A 25,306-nucleotide genomic window follows, 5' to 3' on the forward strand; every position below is an offset into this window, starting at 1 on the left:
GGCATCCTGTCAGCGCCGCTATGTTTAGAGTCTCCAGCCGCTCTCTTCCCTCCGAATATTCTCTCTGTCCCTCCCTTTTTCATCTGAGCAAACGCATATTTCAGTATTTCATTTTAAGGAGACAGTTCATCCAAAAATGATCATTCTGTCAGCCTTTATTCACCCTGTTTTTTCTGTGGAACATCAGTGGAGCATTAGAGACTTCTTTAAAAAAAAAAGAAAATTGTAATTATTCCATACTTTTGACCGGTAATGATTATTTTATTTTAATTTATTAATTTATTATTTTTTTACAATAAATTTTTATAAGAGCTTAATTAAAAACAAACAAACAAACAAAAAAACATAATTAATCCATACTTTTAACTGGTAATGATTATTTGGTTTTGTTTTGTTTTGTTTTATATTATTTTATTTTTCTGGGTAAAATATGGCCGTGTCCGTGGACAAAGAGACGCTCGGCATCCTGTCAGCGCCCGCTATGTTTAGAGTCTCCAGCCGCTCTCTTCCCTCTGAATATTCTCTCTGTCCTTCCCTTTTCCATCTGAGTGAAAGCATATTTCAGTATTTAATTTTAAAGAGATAGTTCAGCCAAAAATGATCATTGAGTCAGTGTTTATTCACCCTGTTTCTTCTGTGGAACATCAGTGGAGCATTAGAGTTTAGAGTTAAATTTGTATTTTTAATTTAATTTAATTTAATTTAATTTTTTATTTTATTTTAATTTTTTATTTAATTACATTTTTATTTAATTTTTTATTTCATTTAAATATTTATTTTTATTTAATTTAAATATTTATTTTTTAAATTTATTATTTTTATAATTTTTTTTATTTTTTTCTATTTTTATTTTATTTTATTTTTTAGTTAAATTTTGTTTATTTGTATTTTTAAATTTAATTACTTTTTATTTTTTATTTAATGAATTTTTAATTTTATTTTCATTTATAATTTTTAATTTTATTTATTTTATTTTATTAAATTTGTATTTTTTATTTTATTTTATTTATTTTTTTATTTAATTATTTTTTATTTATTTTTATTTTATTTATTTTTTTACTATTTTTTATTTATTTTATTTTATTTTTGTTTCTATTTTTTATTTTATTTTATTTTTTAATTGTTTTATTTTTTTTAAATTTATTATTTTTTAAATTAATTTAGTAATTATTTTATGTTATTTTCTCTATTATTTATTTTATTTTCTGGGTAAAATATGGCCGTGTCCGTGGACAAAGAGATGCTCGGCATCCTGTCAGCGCCCGCTATGTTTAGAGTCTCCAGCCGCTCTCTTCCCTCTGAATATTCTCTCTGTCCCTCCTTTTTTCATCTGACCGAAAATATATTTCAATATATTTAATTTTAAAGAGGCAGTTCACCCAAAAATGTCAGCGTTTACTCATTCTCACGTTGTTGCAAACCTCTTTAACATTTATTCTTCTGGGGAAACTAAAAAAGAAGATGTTTTGAAGGTGTTCAAATGTGTTTCTATGTTATTTTGGACCTCTCTGACTTTCATTGCATGGCCAAAAACAGCTGAAACATTCTTCAAAATATCATGCAGGTTTGGAATGAGGTTCACATTAATTTTTGTGTGAACGATCCCTTTAATCATCCATCTTCAACTCTCATTGACGCCCACCCTGACCTGACCTACAGAACCTTTCCATCCTCGTTTCATTTCTGCCTCTCATCTGCTTGAAATAGGCCAAGTGGAAAGTGACGTGGGACTTGATGAAAACAGCAGCAGTGTCACCTTGTACTGGATTCTTCTGACGAATGATGTTCAGATAATGCAGAGATGAGGGTGAACTGAGCACATCATTTGCACTGGGGAATTATGGGGGTTTATAACTTGCTTCGGCAAATCTCTGGATGTGTCACAATAACAAAACAAGATGATGTAAATACAGACAGGATGATTTTTTGATTAAATAAACGTGTGTGAATGTCACGAAACCTGTCAGGAACATGACCAGCTCATATTTCACCTTAAAATTAAAAGGATAAAAAGAGTTTGCACATTTTGGGGCCATTGCATTGACATTAATTTCTTATTTTTTCATATTATTATGGGTGAAATATGAGCTTTTCATCATAAAAGTTCCTCGAGCAGCAAATCATCATATTAGAATGATTTCTGAAGGATCATGTGACACTGAAGACTGGAGTAATGATGCTGAAAATTCAGTTTTGATCACAGGATATAAATTACATTTTACTACATATTCACATATATAAAAGGTTTTTTAAATTACAAAAATATTTCACTATTTTTACTGTGTTTTTGATCAAATAAATGCAGCTGTGGTGAGCAGTAGAGACCTGTGCAGCAGGTTCATCTCAGGCATTATTCAGTTCACATGACCTTGCAGCTCCTCCACGGGGGTCTGACCTCCAGCTCTGAGTCGATTCTTCATTTAGCTGCTCCTGAAAAGTGTCTTCATTCCGTGGAATGGGCTGCCGGGGTCATAGTTCACAGACCTGCCCCAGGTGTCAAATCCTAATTGACAAGCCTGGATTTATGCGTCCGTACCGCAGTGACAGCAGCTGCTGGGCTGTGTAAATCTACAGGAGCTGTTCTTCAGGGCACTCAATCATGGCACTGGATATTTTGGCTGAGCTAATCCTGAGGCTTTTTAGCCTGTAAATCTCTTGGTTAAGTTGTTTTGTCTCGTGTGAAAGGTGGAAATGTCCTTGAGTTCGGAGATCGGTCTCCCAGCTCACCTGTGGACCTTCACTTATCTAAACTGTCTCAGACTGATATTGATTTGAATTCTGGTGCGTGTCAGGATTAAACCTGCTCAGAAGAGAGACGTCCAGCATTAGATTAGACACACGTTTGACTGATACACTTCATCATCTGTGATCATTTGAGTTATATAGTTGCTTTCACACTAAACTCTGAATAACATTTGGAGATTTTATAACATTAGTGTTAAATGAATTTCAAAATATATTAAAATAGAAAATATGATTTCACATTAAATCATTCCAAATATGAATAATGTTACACAATATTACAGTTTTTACTTTTTATTTTATTTTATTTTATTTTATTATTTATTTATTTATTTTTTGAGAAATAATAACATTAAATTTGTTAAAAGAATGTTAAAATATTTTCAAATAAAAACAGCTATTTTAAATTGCAATATTATTTCACAATATTACTGTTTTTCTTGAATGTTCGATCAAAAAAATGCAGCCTTGGTGAGCAGAAGAGACTTTTTTCAAAACATAAAAAAATCTTACAGACCCCAAACATTTATTTTATTTTATTTTATTTTATTTTATTTTATTTTATTTTATTTTATTTTATTTTATTTATTTTTATTTTATATTGTTTTGTTTTATTTTTGGAGAAATAATAACATTAGCTTTGTTAAAAGAATTTTAAAATATTTTGAAATAATACAGCTATTTTAAATTGTAACAATATTTTACAATATTACTGTTTTTTTTGTATTTTTGATCAAATAAATGCAGCCTTGATGAGCAAAAGATACTTTCAAAAGCATTGAAATGTTTTACCAACCTTAAACTTTTGAACATTTTATTTTATTTTATTTTATTTTATTATTTTAAATTGCAATAATATTTCACAATATTGCTGTTTTTCTTGTATTTTTGATTAAATAAATGCGGTGGGCAGGAGACTTTCAAAAGCATTAAAACATTTTACCGGCCGCAAACTTTTGAATAGTAGATTTATTTTATTTTAATTTATTTTATTTTAATTTATTTTTATTTTATTTTATTTTATTTTTGGAGAAATAATAACATTAACTGTTAAAATAATTTTTAAATATTTTCAAATAAAAACAGCTATTTTAAATTGTAATATTTCACAATATTATATTATATTATATTATATTATATTATATTATATTATATTATTGTGGATGAAATATGACATCTTTTCATGAGATAAAGTAAACACAATAATGAAGACATTTATTTTTAGAACTTTATTTTTAATAAAATAATTTTATATGGGTTATCTCGTTGCTCTCACACAAAAATATCTTTTGAAGATTGTATGACATGACCTTGCAAACCTTATTACATTTATCAACTAGTTCTTCTAGAAGATCTTAATCTGAAAAAAAAAAACCCATTGTTTTCCAGAGTAAAGGCAGAAAATCCGATCACCTTTTTCCGGTTGTTGTGCTTCAGAAGCGTGTGAACAGACGGTGGGCGGTCAGTGGGCGTGTCTTCTGAGGCTGAGACGAGTATTAGATGAAGTAACTCTCAGTGTCGTTTTGAGAGTCCATCTGCCTGCTAGAAGTGTGAATAGCAGCAGTTCTGTGAAAAGAAACTTTAGTTCTAAAGCTATGTTAATAACACCCCTGATTATGAATAATCATCCATAATAAGCACTCAAATGTTTCTATCTTGGGCGCAATGCGATGCTCTGAGAGACGTTATTACTGTAAGCGCATGCGATCACGTTACACACTGACTTCGCTCTCACCTCACAAACAGATCGCGTCATCTGTGTGGGTTTGTGTTTTCTTAGATCGAGTTTTGTGTTTGTGCTCTCTGAGAGACATTCACGGCATCCATTACACACATCATCCAGATCATCCGCAGGCATTTTGGCCTCGTAGCCAAACCCTGAAGCCTCATTAGAGCCGAATGTGGCTGCGGTCCAGTCGTGTAGAGCGAGAGACCCTCCGTCACGCTCCAGGAACAGCTTGAGCCCGTCTAACCGGCTCCGAGGACGACAGAAAGTGTCCTGAAGCACAAACGCTCTCCAGGACATCAAAGTTTCCTTCTTCTTCAGGAAGTGAAACACACTTTTGTTTGTGGCAGTTGTGGAAGTGTTGATATCATAACACACTCTCACCTTGAGACGGTGACCGGCTGTAGAGAGTTATGCAGTGGGATTTTAGCATTATTTATATAATATTATAGTATTTCTTTCTAGACTTTTTGTTTTTATATTTTCAGTTTTTATTTTAGTCATTTTGTTATATGTGCTTTTGTCACTTTAAAACAGGTTAAGCAGTAGTTTAGTATTATTAATATAGTATTATGGTATTTAGTATACTCAAAAAATGTACGCATTTCAATTAATAGTAAAATTCCATCAAATTGAATTGAATAATCCTTTCATATTATGAATTAAGGATTTTAAACGAGTTAAAAAACTACGCTGTAAAAAGTAATACGCTATATCTACTCCATAAAATTTTGGCAACAGATTACAAGCAATATTATTAATTAAATTCAACAAATAGAATTGAGTTAGAATTAATCAAATGAATTCCTTAGATGTCAACCATTTAAAATTAGTACAATTTAAATAAAATTTAAACAAAAATATCTGAATAACAGACAGACATCAAAGGTTTAGATGTTGATGTTGATTTTATTGAAAATGTTTGGTCACTATTATGGTGATCAGTGTTTCATTTAGTTGGCCAGTTTGACTCTTTGCTTTTTATCTCAGTTTGTGGGTTTTTGTAATGTTGTTTGCTAATTTTAAACATTTTAAATGGTTGACTTAATTTGATTAATTCTAACTCAATTTTTATATGTTGAACTGAATTAATAATATTGCTTGTAATTTGTTGCTACAATTTTATTGAGTAGATAGAGCATATTACTTTTTACAGTGTACATCTTAATAAAAATTTCTGTATACATTTCCGTCAAATTTGTCCCTATTTGGGTGTGAGCAAAAATACGCCGTTTTTGTGTGTGTCCCTTTAAATGCAAATGAACTGCTGCTCCCGGCCCCCTTTCCAGAAGAGGGCGGAGCTTTAACAGCTCGCACTTCGGTCGCTCAACAACAAAAAAGCTGGAGAATCTCACGCAGCCAAAATGAGGATTGTCAGTAACGGTGTTCAGCCTTACATTGTTCAAACCGGAGTCGACACTGATGGAGAGACTCAGGAAGAAGTTACAACTTTTAGACGTTTCTGAATGGTTAGTGGATAAATGTATGTAGTTGCTGTGGAGTTGATTCAACTCATCCACTAGCATGTGCCGTCATGTTAATCTTTTGTGCAAATCCAGTGTTGAATTGACCCTCGTTTGTGAAGCAGTCCGGCGTAAAATGACGGCATTTACAACAACAACTCTTCCTCTTCTCTCAACTCTTCCCCCTTTGTTGTGTGTTCTCGGGGGCGGGGTTTATGTAAATTTTGGGGTTTGTGATGTCACCAACCCGGGAAGAAGCTCGTTGTAGTCCCTACCAGCCGTTTAAAAGTGATTTCTGTAAAAGAAAATATCTCCCTTTGCATTGAACTTTGAGCGTCGTAACTTTGCAGATGGTGTTTATGCTCAAACAGTGTGTGTGTGTGTGTGTGTGTGTGTGTGTGTGTGTGTGTGTGTGTGTGTGTACAGACACAGAGGCAGATAAAAAGCAGTCTGTGATTGAGCGAAGTCTTGATTCTCTGTATCTTAGCATGATTTGTCTCTGTGTTTGTGTCGGATCATCAGCACACAGTGGCAGCAGGAATCAGCTGGAATTAAATAAAAACGCAAGAACAAATACAAGAATATCCCAACATGTGTTCAGTTTACTCATGAGGCTTTTACGCACTGACACGGTTGTGTTCAATAAAATGATTCACATATGGTGGATGTTTTGCTCTGTGATTCTCAGCGAAGCAAACAAATTCCAGCTGAATCTTTGTAGAGAAATATATGAAAGTTGTATTAATAGTACGGTTTAGTTCTGTACATATTTTGTGTTCTGTTGATGAAGAATAGTGATGAAGCTCGTCAGAAGACATGGAGCCGCTTAATGGAGGCTTGTGTGACAAAACTACATTTCCCATAATCCTCTGTGGCAGAACTACAAATTCACATCAATTACACACATAATGTGCGTTATTCTCCTATTTTATGCTTTAGCGCTTCATTAGGATGTTAAAAACATTTAAAGAAATATAAAATTTCTCAAAACATCCATTTTATTCTGGGCAAAATGATTAGGAACATCCCGTGAGGATCTGAAGGCAACATAGACCATGTCCCAGTTCTCTGAATGTGTTTGTCAGGTGACACACACATTGATAGCTTTAAGCAATCTGTAAAAGGAAAAAGTCATTTTTTACTGGGTGAAATAAACTCAACCTCCCTCAGTTTACATTACATTATGTAAATCCTCGTCCAAGAAAACCGTGTCCGTCTATTGGACAGGGAAACAAATGTAAGAAATTCAGCCGTTTTCAAGTTTACTTTTCACATAGTTCTCGTTTCAGCTTATCCCGGTGAATGTCGTGCCTGCGGGAGGATAATGAATATATTTGATAAACATATTAATAAAGACAGAGTGTGGTTTACACTGGCGTCATCCCTTTGTCTTCTTTAAAAAATAAACCTGCGCTCAGAGCCGGAGGTGAGTGCGTTTTCATGAGCGATGACTTGTTGATTTTAATCCGCAGTAAATGTGCAGCGCTGCGGGGAGCTGAACTCGCTCTGACCCCACTGAAATTACACATCAGAGGGAACGCCAGCGGCCTGGTTAGACCAGACCCACCTCCGCTCCACCGCTTAACGTCGTTAGTGCCATTTCATAATTGCAGATGTTTTCTTGTGGCGGTGAAGTTTGCTCGCAGGAGTGAGGCAGAGCCATTCTGATCTACATGTGACCTGCTTATCAACTCTGATGCATCAGTTTGTCTGTGCGAGAGCGAGGCATGAACCTCGTTAACAAACCAACATAATGATGGATGACGAGAGGCTGTTCTCGTCCGATTGGCCCTCGTGTCCTCGTGACCACCCAAACTCCTTCGTGTGAGCGAAAAATGAGCTTCCAGATGCGCCGCATATGGAACGCCACAAACATTAAAACCGCATCCCAATTTGCATACTTTTACTGCACACTAAAGTGTGTGCTTGTGATGGGGAACTACATACTTTAGCATAATTAGTAAGACACTATACGCCAGTTTTGGGACATACTGTTACTTTATAGAAGTCTATCTTGATCCACAGATTTTAACAGGTATTTGTGCACACAAATTCAGTTATAAATGCAAAATTACTGGGGGGAAAAGTCATTCGTGCTCGTGCATATATATAATTATATATAATATAATATAATATAGTGCATATATGTAATTTGGGACATATTAATCCAATATGACATTTTTACACACAATCAATTGTACAAAATATGCTAAATAAATGGAAAAATAAATTGACACAAATAGTATGGCAATCATATATATACACACATATTTGTATATTGTGTGTATATATATATATATATATATATATTTGTGTATATATAGAATTTTGGAGCACATTAATTCTAATCTATAACAATTTATGTCGCAGAAATAGTATGTCAATCATGCATCTATAAAATTATATATTATATAATACAGTGCATATATATAATTTTAGGACACATTATGTGTAAATATATACTGTGTGTGTATATGTGTGTGTGTGTGTGTGTGTGTACTGTATGCATATATATATATATATATATATATATATATATATATGCATACAGTACACACACACACACACACACACATATATATATATATATATATGCATATATGTAATTTTGTGTCAAATATCTAATTTTATTGTAATAGTATGTGATTGCCATACTATTTGTGTATATATATACTGTGTGTATATATATATATATGTGTGTGTGTGTGTGTGTGTGTACTGTATGTATGTATATATAAGCATATATGTAATTTTGTATCAAATATCTAATTTTATTAAAATAGCTGGAAAAATAAAAGTTGCAGAAATAGTACAGTATGTCAATCATATAATTATATATAAGTGTATATATATAATTTGGGTGAAATTTTAAAGTGACACATTAATCCAATATGACATTTTTACACACACAATCAATTATAAATGCAAAATAAATGGAAAAATACATCAAATAGTATGGCAATCATATATACACACATAACTGTGTGTGTGTGTGTGTGTATATATATGTAGATAGATAGATAGATAGATAGATAGATAGATAGATAGATAGATTAGCACATTAATTCTAATCTATAATTTTTTACACTTTTACACAAATTCAATTATTAAAATAGCTGGAAAAATTTATGTCACAGAAATAGTATGTCAATCATGCATCTATAAAGTTATATATAATATAATATTGTGCATATATATCATTTGGGACACATTAATCTTAATCTTGCACACTGTACAGCAGGAATGCACTGCAAATAGGGAGTCGTGCCCAGTTTCTGTTTGGTCTGTCTGATTTTCTCCTCTTGGAGTCTCATTCAGAACTGATTCATGCGTGTGTCCTTTCTAAACCAGAATCGCTCGCGGCTCTTGGCGAAGAGGTTTGCGAAACCAGACAGAGGAAGTAAAACATGTGTACAGCATATGTTGACTGGTCTTCTTAGCCAGAAGCAGGTGAGATGGTCCAACCACCAGCCCATCAAACCATCAGCAGAACTTCCCTTCGCATTCTAGCAATGATGGAAATACGGCTGCTGTTTCCATCTCAGTTCATTTGAGAACTCTATACGCTCGCTGGGTGACCGCCACATGCCTATCCTCCTAAATGCCGTCCTGCTTGACTGGAAAACGACTTGCGATCAGGCCTCTACAATTACAGATATTACCTGAGCTGCAGCAGCATTAGGATTTATTGAAGGCAGCTGTTGCTTGTATTCAGCAGGGCTGCTGGAGCAGGAGCAGGTGGAGATCTGTGTTATACACACGTGATGATATAAAGACGGGCTGCTGACGCGTTCTGTCACGCCGCCCGCAGGTTTACACGGGGAAAAGGGTCGCGGTGGACTTCCGAATTCCTGGTAGCTAGCCGTCCTCTGGGAACAGAGGGAACGGGCTGAGAACGCATTTAGTGTGCCGATGATCCCATAAAAAACTGAGGAACTAAATTCCTGATCACAATCCTAACGGCTTGTGTTGTTATGTGTGTGTATATTCTGTAAAGTCTTTATATATTGTTATATATATATATATGGGTCATTGACGAATAAGGTTTTTAAAAGTGTAAAAAAAACATAAGGGAGATATAATTAATTTTGAAGTTTTATTAAGTGTTAACAATGAGATTATACATTGTTATACATTGAGGTTTTTATAATCAATTAACACTGCTTTTGTCATTTTTTACAAGATGGACAAAATTTGTCACCAAAAAAGTCATTCAGTTTATCCAAAATCTCAGTTTTACAGAATGACGATATTTTCAAACAATGCTAACAGGCTGATATCTAGCTAGCTAGCAAAAGGACAATCAAACATTTTATATTAAGTACAAGTTTTTAAAATATTACAATATTTTCCATGTTTTATAGCGGTTGTACCGAATGACCTGATGTTTCGGGACATGCGTATGAGCAAGTGAAAACATGAAGTTTTCAAATAGTTAAAAGAGAGTTAGTTACTTTGCTTCACGACCATGTGGTCATTTGCAGGTGTCTGAATGATGTCACATCCTGTCACATGATATTGACCGCATGATTTGATCCAAAATGGTCCCTTTATATTGGTTACTCCGAATGACATCAACGAAATTCATTTTTCTAGACTTTCTTTCTCATAACAAAGCAACGACTTCTACACATAATTTTAATACCATTTTGCACTATGTTGATGTTATAAAATCATGACAGAATAAAAATATATATACATTTATTACATTTTAAGATATTTTAATCACAAATGAAATGGCTGTATTGGAGTCCAGTTAAACCGAATGACCTTTTGACACTTCAAAATCTTTAAAATCCCTTTATATGTAGCAAAATATAACCTTTTGGATTCAATTAAAACCTTTTGGATTCAATAAAAGAGATCTAGTTGTACTACCTTACATAATATCTTTGTTTTTAATTATTATTAAGGCCTTTGGACAAAAAAAACACGTCACATTATTGACCCATATATATATATATATATATATATATATATATAGCAATATGCAGGTTTTATATATATATATATATAAAATTATTATTCTTATTAAATAAAAATATTAAATATAGTTCAGGCAGATATATGTTTATGTAAGATTCATCCATAAGCTTCTGTGAGCTCTAAATTGTTAATTGAGAGTAAATCTTTTTAATGTGTACCGTAGATACAGTAAACTTACTGAACGTACAGTATGCAAAGAAAATGTGTGTGTGTGTGTGTGTGTGTGTGTGTGTGTGTGTTCTCTCAGAAAGCCGTTAAGCGCGGTGGTCAATCACACCTGCAGCTCTTATCACAAAGAATCACTATTCTCTCCGTGAGTCGGGCTTCGAGACCAGCGTAATCATTCTGCCGTCAGATGGGTCTTCATCGAGTGTGCGGGCCGATTTCACTGAGCTGTGTAATTGTCATGGAAATAGACCAATCAAGAGGCCGTTTGGAAGGCCACGTCTCTCCCAAACAGAGCGCAGAGTCAAAGAAAGAGAGTTGAAATCGCCGGAGTCGCTGCTGGGGTTTATAATCAGCTTGTAATAAATGTTCTAAAGTTGGGCGATCCACCTCTCTGATTACAGAGCGCGGTCCGGCCAGAGCTGAGCTTCCACCTCAACTTCTCTCCCAAACAGCTGTAGCATAACAAAGACATGTAATTATCATAATTTGACAATTAGCCTGCCATCCATTCCCAGTTTTTAATTACTCCCTTTCGTATTACCGGAGCATCAAGGACTTTTCCTGCAGTGTTTTTGAGCTGCTGTTTTTCAGCAGATAGAGGTCGAGGAGGTCGAGCGCCGTCTGTGAAACTTCCCTGTGTTGTTTAGAGGGAAAAAACCCAGACAAATGTATTAAAGGAATGTTCTGGGATCAATACAAGTTACAGCATCTGTGACATCCGGTCTATTACAACAGAAAAGCATTTCCACTTTGTAAAAACAAACAGAAATTGCATTTACAGTAAGTGGAAGTTGATGGGGTTGGACATTTCATCGGGATAAATGTTCAAATACAGAAAGCATAGGCATACGATTTACTTGTTAACATGAGACTATAAACATAGTCAGTTTAGAGACTTCACAGCTCTTTTTATATTGAATTATTAATGCTTTAATAAAAACACAAACTGCACATTTTTGCTTTAAATCCTCCTGAATTTCTTGCACCATAAAATGCATCCCTGTAAATGTGATTCATGCTCGTTGAAATTATTTTTTAGCAAAATTAGATGACTGAAGGTACGGGATGTTTGTGTCTGACTGTATTTCTTTTGAACGACAGCAGTAGAATTGAATTTAAAAAAGATTGTGCAAAGTCCCACAATTGCCAAGAGGTTCCTGGAAATCAGAGAATGTATCTGCAGACGATGTCATATCAATAACAAATAAAAACAGATTAAAATCTCACTAGACCTTACAGGGACATTCCTAATGTGAATAATGTTCAGAATCCTGGGGATTCAAAAGAAATATTGCAACATCTTTTTTCATTTCTGCAGTTCTTGGCGTAATATCTTCAGAAAGAGTGCTTATTAGACCCGCCGTTCTTCACATGGAGCTCAAGAGGAGAGAAAAAGCTTGTGATATTAATTTGTGTGTATTGAAGAAATGTTCAAAAGACCACAAGCTCCTTCATTTCATTCTGAAGTATGTGTCTATGAAATGATATTTTATGGATAAGAGCAGATATTTTCAAGCCTCCCTACATATAATACATCTCTGTTGCATGCGAAAAACATAATATTGCGTATTGTGTATTACATTCATTCAGTACCGCAATATTAAAAATGGCATTTACAGTAATGCATTTCAGCAACAGCAAAAAAAAAAATAAATAAAAAAATCAACAAGCATGAATCACATTTACAGTAATGCACTTACAATGGAAGTCTATGGAGCGAGAAATATTTTCTTTGTAAATCATGAAACTTGATGTTAAAAAATGTGTTCTGCATTTTCATGTCACTACCGAAACAGTGTGTGTTTGAGTCCATTGGCTAAGACTGATTTTAACACACTTCTACATTTTTGATCAGGAAATATTCCTGTGTCCCTCCCTCTCATAGCCTCTTTCAGAGTAGATAGGTCCATCATTTTGAGTTAAATGTGTTCAAAAGTCTGAAAATCTGTGTAACTTTAAGGAACGTCACTACTGAACACCTTTTTTCTGCAGTTAAGCAAACTTTTTTGGGTGTTATTCCATAAAATTTAGTTTTTATGTGTGTACAACTGTTCAAAACTGTGCTAGCTAACCATGTGCTGAGTAGCATCTTTGAGCTAAGGCTCAAAAGTATTTAAAATTGTCACTACTGAAACAGTCACTACCGAAACGACGTCATTGTTTTTGGGGGTTATTCAATAAAATTTTGTTTTCATGTGTGTACAACTGTTCAGAACTGTGCTAGCTAACCATGTGCTGAGTAGCATCTTTGAGCTAAGGCTCAAAAGTATTTAAAATTGTCACTACCGAAACAGTCACTACCGAAACAACGTCATTGTTTTTGGGGGTTATTCAATAAAATTTTGTTTTCATGTGTGTACAACTGTTCATAGCTGTGCTAGCTAACCATGTGCTGATTAGCATCTTTGAGCTAGGCTCAAAACTATCTAAAAAAATTGTCACTACCGAAACAACATCATTGTTTTTTGGGGGTAATTCGATGAAATTTACTTTTTGTGTGTGTACAACTGTTCAGAACTGTGCTAGCTAACCATGTGCTGATTAGCATCTTTGAGCTAGGCTCAAAAGTATCTAAAATTGTCATTACTGAAACTCCACCACATGTTTCGGTCGTGACTGTTTCGGTAGTGACATCATTGTTTTGGTAGTGACAAAAGGGAACACATAATCGTTTAATTGGTGGAAATAAACACAATTTTAGTACAGTTATGCAAATAATTAGAATTTTAGTATGTGAGTTAAAATTCTGTAATGTGATGTGGTCACTACCATCACATTACTGTCACTACCGAAAATGTGCAGTCATGACCAAAAACACGGGATGTTTTGTCAAAAATAAAGTCAACTAAGAAAATCATCAACTAAGATGTTATTATAGTGTTTGGTTCAATGTTTATTCAAACTAATGAATCCTTCACTTTGAAATCAATATGATGAACTTTATGCCTTTTACAAAGGAAGATTGGATTCAAAATACAACAAATCTCATAAATTACACTTGGAATATTGTTAAAATTGTAATTGTTATTGATTTACCTGTGAAAACTTTTTTAAAAAATAGCAAAAAATCTATATTTACAAGGTAGATGTAAACAAAATCTCAATAGGTCAATGTAACCCTTCTTATTAAATTATTTATTATTGTGTTTCGGTAGTGAGAGGAAAAATGTTCCAAAACTTTCTGAAAATACAATATGAGAATTAACTATTAAATGTGTACCTTGGATATTATACAATTTGCATACATACAAAATTTGTGGAAAAAGACACATATATAATATACATGGTGCATATAAAAAATTATGGCTTGCATACGCTTAAGTTTAATGATCTTTTAAATGCATAAAAGCAATTATACATTAATCACTTTTCAGCCATTACTATTAATTTCTTGACATATAAAATTTATTTATTATAGAGCAAAAGAAAAATAATTCCCTTGCTCACAGTAGCTGAGCGGTCAGATGTTTTGCTCTGCGGCGAGGCTGTGAGAGACTCATTGTTTGGTCTGTGGTGTTGATAAACTGCTGCATGTGTTAATTGTGGGGAGGTACGAGTCTGTCCTCGCTGTTTACACCTCCAGAACATCTCGAACATTAGCGGCTCCTGCTGCGGGTGTGAGAGAGGCGACGCTAATGAAGCGTGCCTTAATTGAGAAGAGGATTATTAACTTTGTTAATTGAGTTGATGAAATGCACAGGCGCAGACAGTAATGCAAATCGAATGAGGAGTGTTTTCTGCGTGGACGGGGAAAATCAGTTTTGTTGTTGAATATATTTGGCCTTGACCTGAGATCAGACCAGCCGTGCCATTGTTTCGTTTTTCAGTCTCGGCCCGTTTCACCCGGTGATTTATTTTAGCACCAAACCGTCGACGAGAGGCTTTAGAGAACATTCACCGCACGCTTTTATTTCTGATTTGAGGGTAAGATAGAATTGCTTCAGGAGGAAAAATTCAAGGATGGAGAATTTCAATTAAAAGTTTCCACAGGCTTCTGTCGGGCCATTTCTCTAACTGATTCCCAATTAAAACTTTGACCTGGCTGAGAAATGGCTGTTTAGCAGCACGAACGAGGTTGTTTAGTCATTCCTTCAAAGTTTAGAATATAAAGTCGAGAGTATTTACAGGTGATGCGAATACTCAAGGGTCAGCGACCCAAAGATAGAAATAGTGTCACTTTGACAAACATTCGTTTAGAGTCAGTCAGAGGTCATTATCTTTAACGCTTACCGTTGTTCATTTTCACATACTTTGCGATGTTTGAGAACCAAATATGGGCACATGTTATGCATTTCATCGGTGAGATGATGCCAGATTTGCTTGTCATCCATAAACACATCAGGCATGCATTTGGACATGTTAGTCTCTCTTTTGATTAATGAGATCATTTCTTGTGTTGCACATTGGAGTTGTTTCAAAACACTTGGCATCGATGTCAGAGAAGAGCTTGGAAGAAAATCTGGGCTCGTCTCAGTAAAATGCATCTAATATCGAGCGATTTATGAGCACAATCTCATCTGTACTGCAATTATTTCAACACAAATCTCCATGTTTCAGTCCCATGTTCCTAACGCCCATGACTGTAAAAGATAAAGTGAATATTTGCATGTGTAATCTATCACACATTTGTAAGGCTCTAATCCATCTGGCTCTCTGTGTGTCCTGCAGGTTTCACCGTGGAGACTATCACATTGACGTCTGTATAAATGATTACCTGGACGTGTACTGTCCGCACTACGAGGACTCGGTGCCTGAGGAGAGAGCGGAGCGCTACGTCCTCTACATGGTCAACTACGACGGCTACAGCACGTGTGACCACACCGCCAAGGGCTTCAAGCGGTGGGAGTGCAACCGGCCGCACTCGCCCAACGGCCCGCTCAAGTTCTCCGAGAAGTTCCAGCTCTTCACGCCCTTCTCGCTGGGATTCGAGTTCCGACCGGGACGAGAGTACTACTACATATGTGAGTATGACATCACAGTATACGATTCAGGATTCAGAATGAAAACGATAGGCTGGTTTCAAATGAAACATGCTGTCATGAAATTATGTTTGCATCTTTAAATACAAAGAATAAGAGCTTAGGGTTTTGGCTTTGTCTGAATGTATTGCGTATGTTGCGGATCATTTTGACCTGAATCAATTTTTTGAGTTGTCAGAAATACTGGTTATCCTATGATTTTTTTCTTGCTATTTTGAGTCTTGATGAAGATGAAGATGTGTATAACCCCTTTAAAGTCTTTAAATGATAAAAAAAAAGGTTTGCCTTTGATAAAAGCCTTAACTGATAAAAACTGGCTTTAACCACAGAATTGATCTGTTTCTTAAATTTAAGATTCTCCCAGATTTTTAATGGAGGATTTAACGTAGGGAAGTAAGGAACCCAATTCTGTGTTTGGGGCCATATGGGTACTATTTGGGCCAAATATCACAATTTCAGGTTTACTCTCTTTAAAATGTAAAAAAAAAAAAAAAAAAAAATCATGCACATCCAAGCTTTAATGTCCTTGAGGCAGTGCAACAATAATTTTAAAGAGCTGGTATCTTTCGTTCGAGTGGCAGATAAAGTTGAGTGTCGTCTGCATAACGATGAAAAGAAATGCCATGCTTTCTTAGAATTGATCCTAATGGGAGCATGTACAAGGAAACCAGCATCGGACCCAGAATAGAGCCCTGAGGGACTCCAGGGGCGCCAATGGGGACACAAAGCCTCCAAGGCAGACAGAAAACTTTTTATCGGATAGATATGACCTAAACCACTCTAGAGCAATACCTTTGATACCAATACATTGTATGATTGTCTTGGTCCAGGTTAAATTGACAATAATTGTATTCTATAGCCGTGTTTCCACCGCAGGAACTTTTCCCAGGAACTAGGGACTTTGGGGTGGTACTCGTGTGTTTCGACTGCAGGGACCAGGGTCTAAATGAAGTAAAAATGTTTGTGAGCTAGTACTTTTTCAAAGTTCAGGAACTTTCCAGGGTAGGACTTCGGAGCTGAACATGCTGATTGGTTGACTCCACGCATCATTTTGATTGGTTGACTCAACGCATTTTGTTTCATCCACCATTTTTTAAAATGGACTAAGAGTTGTTTGCTATTCGAATCAACAACAGAGTTTAAAAAATACAACTGATGGACCGACGACGAGGTTCAGGCTTTATTAAGCTTATATGCAGAGGACGAAATCCAGCGGAAACAGGAAAGTCGCGCGCAATCCTACATCACCGGACTCTTTTCACGGTACTTTAGACCGCGATGGAAACGCAGACAGCAACAGGTCTGGGGGAAAAAGTTCCTGGGACAAATTGTTCTGGGTAATTTCGGTGGAAAAGTGGCTTACCAAAAGTCTTACTATGAAAAACAAAGAAACCTGGCAAAAACTACCTTTAACATTAATAGTTTTCACACATTACTACAACATAAACAACTGTATTTAACGGCTACACTGCAAAAAATGTTCTTCCTCAGTACTTTTGTCTTGTTTTTCAGCACAAATATCTAAACATTCATAAATTCAAAATGACTTCAATTATATTAAGTCTTGTTTGATGAAACATTCATTAATTAAAGTTAAGTGGGTTTCTAAAAAAAGAACAAACATCTGCCAATGGGGTAAAAACGTGACATTAACGTGAAAACGGACTTCATTCGCGTCAATGGAAAGCATATTTACACTGTCTGAATCGTTCCCTATTCTCTATATAGTGCACTATGTGCCATTCACCATGTAAAAACGTGTGAACAAATGACTGATTTCAGCCGCAGATTCAGCATCTGTTTAGTGTAGGAGGGGGCGTGACTTCAGATTCAAGAGAGCATTTGATTGGACAGAAGATTTGATGAGAAGCTGAAGTCAATGGTGATGTCATGAAAATCCATGATACATTTTAGTGGCAGAGAGAGACTAAGTTTTGAATGCTTATATGTAATAAACTTACATTTTGTTTTCAAGGAGACTTTAAGTCAAGATTCATTTACTTGAATTACTTAAGAATTTTAGATATTTTTAATGGAAAACAAGACAAAATACTGAGTAAAAACATTTTTTTGCAGTGTATTTTTTAAAACAATTTTTTTCACAAACTGAATTTTATAAACAGTATTGTAAGTATCAATGCACTTCTACACTTTTGAAAACACTTTAACACAGAAGAAGTTTGGAAAAGCACTTATTCTGTGTGCTTTCCTGAATCTCAAACATCAAAAGCATGGCGCTAGCAACACTAAGATCACGGGTTCGATTCCCAGCAAAATGCACATGCAATGTACGGCATCAGTGCATTGTAAATCTCTTCAGAAAAAAGCATCTGCCAAATGCATAAATGTGCATGCAAATACCCAGAGGGTAAATGCACCAAAAATATTATAATTTGGCAGCTGCCTTTAAAATGACAGTTTAATAGTTTGTCATGAGGGTTCGAGGATGATGTTTGCTCTCTGTTTTGGTTTGTTCAAGCACACAAAATGAGCTCATACTATAAAGCTGCGTACAGTTATAAGGCCAGAAATACCTGTTAACCCAGGTGTGTTTTCAACTTCTCAGATTTCCGATCGAGTTTTATGTGTTTAACCCTTTCAGGCCTGTTTCAACAGCCCTAATATAAGTTTATTTCCCACACTGCATGTCAGTGACAATACCGTTTGTACATTATTCTCAACTGTATGAAAGCAGCTATAAGAAAATGCATTAATTTCTCTTGCTGAGATTCATTTTCAAGGACAGCATATGAAATCGAGCGAGGACAGAAATCAATATGAATCAATATTCTTGGAAAAGAGAATGCGATGCGTTTGGGTGAAGGACACCTGTCTACAAGGTGAGATGAAAATACAGGCAAACCTCATTAGTTTTCGCTCATAACGCTCCTGCAGGACCTTCATATCGTCGTTGTGTCCCGAGGCCTCGTTACATGGAGAGCCGTTATTATGTGCTTGACTGGCCTGTGCTGCTGAGGACGTGAAAATCATCCAGCGTATCGTTCTCCTCACGAGTCCCATCATCCTCCCTCTCGGTCCAGAGCGAACATCTGTGAAATACGTTTGCCCTCTCTGAAGGATTGCGCGTCTCACTCCACGGATCCGTCTGTCTCTTTACATCTTGGCAGCTTTTGTCTCTCTGGCGAACATCATAATTAATATACGTCATGACAATCATGTTGAGCATAATTCCAAACAGAAAGTCAGAGCTGGAGTTGAAGTGTGAAGCGTCCCGCTTTCAGTTGCCATATTTCACAAAGACTTCATGCCGTATCGCAGACGCTATTATTATCTGTATTAAGAAAGATGATTTCACAATTACAGACAGTTAAAGATGTCAGCTTTCTCTGGCAGGAATATTTAAGCAAATGTTCAATTAAAACCTCCTTTGCAGTTCATCCGTCAAGCTTTCATTTCGACTATAATGAAAACTGTCCAATATCACTGTAATAGTGTTTTATATCATGCTGACGTCCACATCATTGTGCATTTAATAATTATATTATTCAGTAGATTGATTGTGCTCACATTCATGTTTTATTGGTCACATCACATCACATGACTTGACCTTGAGCTTTAAGGTCAGAGAATAAAGTTCTGTTTCAAAACCTGCTGGTAGGTGCTGTAATGTGGCTGCGAAAAGCATCTTTCTCCACTGACGGCCATTCAAAAATGTTATGTTGCAAGCAACATAGAAATTATTTTATTTTATTTATTTTATTTTATTTTATTTTATTTTATTTTATTTTATTTTATTTTATTTTATTTATTTTTTTTTTTTTTATTTTATGGCTGTGAAAAGCATCTTTCTCTATTGACAGCCATTCAAAAATTATATCTTGCAAACAACAAATTTTTATTTTATTTTTTTTTTTTATTTTACTTTACTTTACTTTGCTTTGCTTTACTTTACTTTACTTTACTTTACTTTATTTTATTTTATTTTATTTTATTTTACTTTACTTTACTTTACTTTACTTTACTTTACTTTACTTTACTTATTTTATTTTATTTTATTTTATTTTATTTTATTTTATTTTATTTATTTATTTATTTTTTACTTTATTTTATTCTGGCTGCAAGAAAACATCTTTCTCCATTGACAGCCATTTAAAAATTATAAGTAGCAATCAACATCGAAATGTTATTTTTTATTTATATCTTGCAAACAACATACTTTTTTATTTTATTTTATTTTATTTTATTTTATTTATTTTTTCTGGCTGTGATACCATTGACAGCCATTCAAAATGTATTTTATTTTATTGAATTTATTTATTTATTTATTTTCTGGCTGAGATACCATTGACAGCCATTCAAATTTTATTATTTTATTTTATTTTATTTTATTTTATTTATTTTTTCTGGCTGTGATACCATTGACAGCCATTCGAAATTTATTTTATTTTATTTTATTTTGACAGCCATTCAAAAATGATATGTTGCAAGCAACATCGAAATAAATTTGATTTAATATATATATTTTTTTTATTGTTTTATTCCTTTTTTTTGTTTTGTTTTGTTTTAAGTGTTTTTTAACATAGAAATTTTATAATATTATTTATAATTGTAATATTATATAATATAATATTACAATTATAAATAATATTGTAAATATATTGCCAATGTTTGATTTGTTTGATTTGATTGATTACATTTTTATTTATTTATTCAATTATTTTTATTTTTTTATTTTATTTATTTATTTATTTTAGGCTCAAAGCTCATCGAATTTTGAAATGAATTTGATTGGTTTGGGACCAATAATAATAATTTCTATTTATATAATATCTTTCTAAAGTTCAAGGACTCTTTACTCTTCATCAGATTTATAAAAGGGGGGAAAATGATTGGCACATACAGCATAACTCTAGTTAGGCAGAGGGCAATCCCAGAATGCATTGTGACAAGTCAAGTCACATTTAGTTCTATAGCACGTTATACAATACAGATTGTTTCAAAGCTTCAATTTCAGCTATAAGCAGCTCTACAGAAAACAACAGTGTCATTATTCAGATCAATTCAGTTCAATGTTGATTCAGTTCAACTGATCAATTCCAGTTGTTGGTGAACACATCAAGAGAAATGAATAATAAATATATTTCATGAAAAGTATAAAATTAGTTCAATATAGTTAAGTTGGATTATTTTACAGTATTTCTGTTAGTGGTGTATTTTTATGTTTTTTAGATTGCCGATCAATCAGCTCACTAGTTTAGCGATTCTTGAATGTCTGTTTTCATGAACTGTTGTTGAGTGAATATTCTTCAGAAAACAGAAGATCATTATGGTTCGGTGTCATTACTGAAGCGTTCAGATGGTGGTTATCAGTCTCTGGAGACGCTGACATTTCTCTGAATCAGTGTTTGAAGAGTCGTAAAGGTGCTGCTGATAACTGCTCAGTAGAAATGTTATCGGCTCTCTCTGATTACGGCCATTTCTCTGAAATACTGACTGACATTATCACACCAGACGTCACGTCTCTAATCGCATCAGTTGAAAGAGGGTCTGCAGGATTTTTAGTGGTGCTCTTACCTGATTTATAGTCTTGTGAAGTGGGCATTCACAGCAAAAACACAGTTTTGTTGTCTTGTTTTCCAGTACAAATATCTAAATATTCTTAAACCGAGATAAATTTACTTGAGAAGCAAAATTACTGAAGATATTACTGAGAAATGAAGTGAGTTTTAGCTTAAAACTATTGGCAGATATTTGTTCTTGTTTTAAGTACAAACCCACTTCATTTTGATACATTTTTCATTAAACAAGACGTAAATACAGCAAACCGAACAAGAAACAGGTGCGCAAATCAATTAGTAACCATGACAACAAATAACGAATGAGAACTCAGGCAAACAGGAACAGGGAAAAACAAACTAAAACACAATGAAACTAAACGCATAACCCTTACAGTTTCTTTGTAATTAAATACTAGCACTTTCTGAGTGAAAATTGTTTCTACACCAGTGTATGATTAAAAGCAGTGCTGGTTTGTGGATGTCAGATTTAATGTGGATGGTAATAAAAGCAGCCTGTCAGTAATGTCAGCGTGCGTGTAATACAGTCGGCAAACAAAGATAACATCAAACGCTTCTATTATGTATTTCCACATACATAAAACAGCTCACTGTGACAGAAGTGGGCCAGCGTTCATGAGCAGTGTGTTGCTTTACAAATGTGCCTGTGATTTTCACTCGTCAGAGGTTTGTACTGTAATCACATGCCAAATTTCTGCCAGCATTAGAGCTTGTTGGAGATGTGGTTGTGCAACGAGGGTTAAAATGACAAATCACTGCTTGTGAGATGAAGAACACCCTGTTGTTGTGTTCTTTCTCCGGGGTCAGGGAGGTTAGCTGGAGCTCTTGTGTTTTTATGCTGTTATCCACTTCAGCAGGTTAATCGAGACATGAGGTGAAATCAAACCGACGATGTAATTCATCATGCTTTTGTTTGTCAGCTCTCTTGTTGCGCAAACAGTCTGGGAAGGATTTCTTATCTCGAACACTGCAAAAATGATTTTCTTACTCAGTGTTTTTCTCTTATTTTCCAGTACAAACATCTAAACATTCTTAAATCAAGATGCATTTACATATTAAAGGCCCATTCACATGTGATGATAGCTATATTAGTGTCCACACCAGCGGACGATATCATTCTGTTTACTCTAAGCGTGCTGCAGTTTTGTCGTCTGTCGCTTTAAATGCTCGAGCTCTTAAAGCAGGATGGATTCTGATTGACTGTCAATGTTTTTATCATTCATCAGATGGAAAAAAATTGTTCTGAAAGTGATTGCAATTATTTTATCTCTCTGTGAACGGAAGTCTTTTTTTATGAAAAATATTTCAAAATTAAGCTAATTTATACTTAAAACAAGAACAAATATCTATAGAAGCTTGTTTCCGCCAATAAATAAAAAAATAAAACAGGTATAATTGCGACTTTTTATCTCACAATTCTGACTTTTTTTTCACAATTGCGAGAGAAAAAAATTCTATAACTCACAATTCGGACCTTTTTTTTCTTGCAATTGTGATTTAAATCTTGCAATTGTGGGGAAAAAAGTCAGAATTGCGAGTTATAGACTTTTTTTTCTCACAGTTCTGACTTTATAACTCACAATTCTGACTTTTTTTCCCACAATTGCAAGATTTAAATCACAATTGCAAGAAAAAAAGTCTGAATTGCGAGTTATAGAATTTTCTAACAAATTCTGACTTTATAACTCGTAATTCTGACTTTATGACGCAATTCTGACTTTATATCTCACAATTCGGACTTTATAACTCAAAATTCTGACTTTATAACTCGTAATGCTGACTTTATGACGCAATTCTGACTATATCTCGCAATTCTGACTTTATATCTCACAATTCTGACTTTATATCTCGTAATTCTGAATTTATGACGCAATTCTGACTTTATCTCACAATTCGGACTTTATAACTCAAAATTCTGACTTTATAACTCGTAATGCTGACTTTATGACGCAATTCTGACTATATCTCGCAATTCTGACTTTATAACTCACAATTCTGACTTTATATCTCGTAATTCTGACTTTATGACGCAATTCTGACTTTATCTCACAATTCGGACTTTATAACTCAAAATTCTGACTTTATATCTCGCAATTCTGACTTTATAACTCACAATTCTGACTTTATATCTCGTAATTCTGACTTTATGACGCAATTCTGACTTTATCTCACAATTCGGACTTTATAACTCAAAATTCTGACTTTATAACTCAAAATTCTGACTTTATAACTCACAATTCTGACTTTATATCTCGTAATTCTGACTTTATCTCGCAATTCTGACTTTATCTCACAATTCAGACTTTATAACTCAAAATTCTGACTTTATAACTCGCAATTCTGACTTTTTATCACGCAATTCTGACTTTATAATGCAGATCTGACTATATAACTCACAATTGCAAGTTTATGTCACACAATTCTGAGAAAAAAGTCAGAATTGTGAGGAAAAAAGTCAGAATTGCAAGTTTATAACTCGCAATTTTGACTTTTTTTTCCTCGCAATTGTGAGTTTGTGATAAAAAGTCACAATTAAATTTTTTATTTCTTATTCAGTGGCAGAAACAAGCTTCCATAAATATCTGCCAATAGGGTCAAAAAAATAATCTTGTTTTCCTTTTGAAATAAGTTTATTTTTCTGACTCCATTGGCAGATGTTTGTTCTTGTTTTAAGCACAAACTCACTTCATTTCTCAGTAATATCTTCAGTCATTTTGCTTCTCCAGTAAATGTATCTTGATTTAAGAATGTTTAGATATTTGTGCTGGAAAACAAGACAATTTATTTATTTATTTATTTATTTATTTATTTATTTTTTTGCTCTGTTTCTCACTCTGTATTTCTTGAAATGGACGGTGAAAATGGAAAATGCAGGAAGCTATTTAATGTTGTTCACATCTGCAGTCCATTGAGCTGAATACAGTATGAGCTGTGTGAGTGTGTCTCTCTCAGGTCAAAGGTCAGGGCACAGGTCAGCTGACCCCCCACAACGAAACGCTTGAGACAGCATCTTTTTCTAATATTTTGACTTTAAGGATGGATTTTAATCTCTCAAGGTCTCCAAATCCAATATTACATGAGAGAGTCAGTGGATGAGAGGAGAGTGAATCACATTTTTTGTCTGACGCGAGTGGAATTGGAAAATCTGGATGTCATTTGGAGTCTCGGGAACAGCGCGGGGGGTTTATGATCTCACGTATGCTTATTAAATCACGGTTTACCTTCCCTGAGACTGTATATCGACTGCTGCAGTTTTGATGGATGCTGTAAGTGATGCGGTCGGCGTCAGGGTTGGGTGCCGTTCAGAATTAAAATTGGGAATGACTTTTAAATTCCTGTAAACAGGATGCAGAATTGAAATTCAAATTTGAATATAAGGAAGTTCACTTAATGGAACAAAACTCAATATAAACATAAATTTAGCTGTTGTGTCAGTTTAAATTTATATAAATTAATATATTATAATGGAAAAACTGATTATATACACTATTTTTTAAATATTTGAATTAAATTAATACTTTTATTCAGCAAGGATGCGTAAAATTGATTAAAAGTGACAGTAAAGACTTTTATAATGTTACAAAAGATTCTATTTCAAATAAATGCTGTTCTTTAGAATTTTCTATTCATCAATAAAATTTATCAAGGTTTTCCACAAACATATGAACTGTTTTCAACATTGATAATAATCATAAATGTTTCTTG

General features: G+C 34.2%; 1 protein-coding gene across 2 annotated transcripts in view; it reads left to right on the forward strand.

Moving 5' to 3' along the window:
- efna5b (ephrin-A5b) overlaps positions 1-25,306 on the forward strand; it is a 128,620-nt gene that overhangs the window by 85,865 nt on the left and 17,449 nt on the right. For both annotated transcript variants that reach the window (XM_051904061.1, XM_051904062.1), the window contains exon 2: positions 15,754-16,046. In XM_051904061.1, coding sequence (XP_051760021.1) covers positions 15,754-16,046 — 293 coding nt within the window. The remainder of the gene's footprint in view (positions 1-15,753; positions 16,047-25,306) is intronic.

Source organism: Ctenopharyngodon idella, chromosome 8 (assembly GCF_019924925.1).
Source record: "Ctenopharyngodon idella isolate HZGC_01 chromosome 8, HZGC01, whole genome shotgun sequence".
Classification (NCBI taxonomy): domain Eukaryota; kingdom Metazoa; phylum Chordata; class Actinopteri; order Cypriniformes; family Xenocyprididae; genus Ctenopharyngodon; species Ctenopharyngodon idella.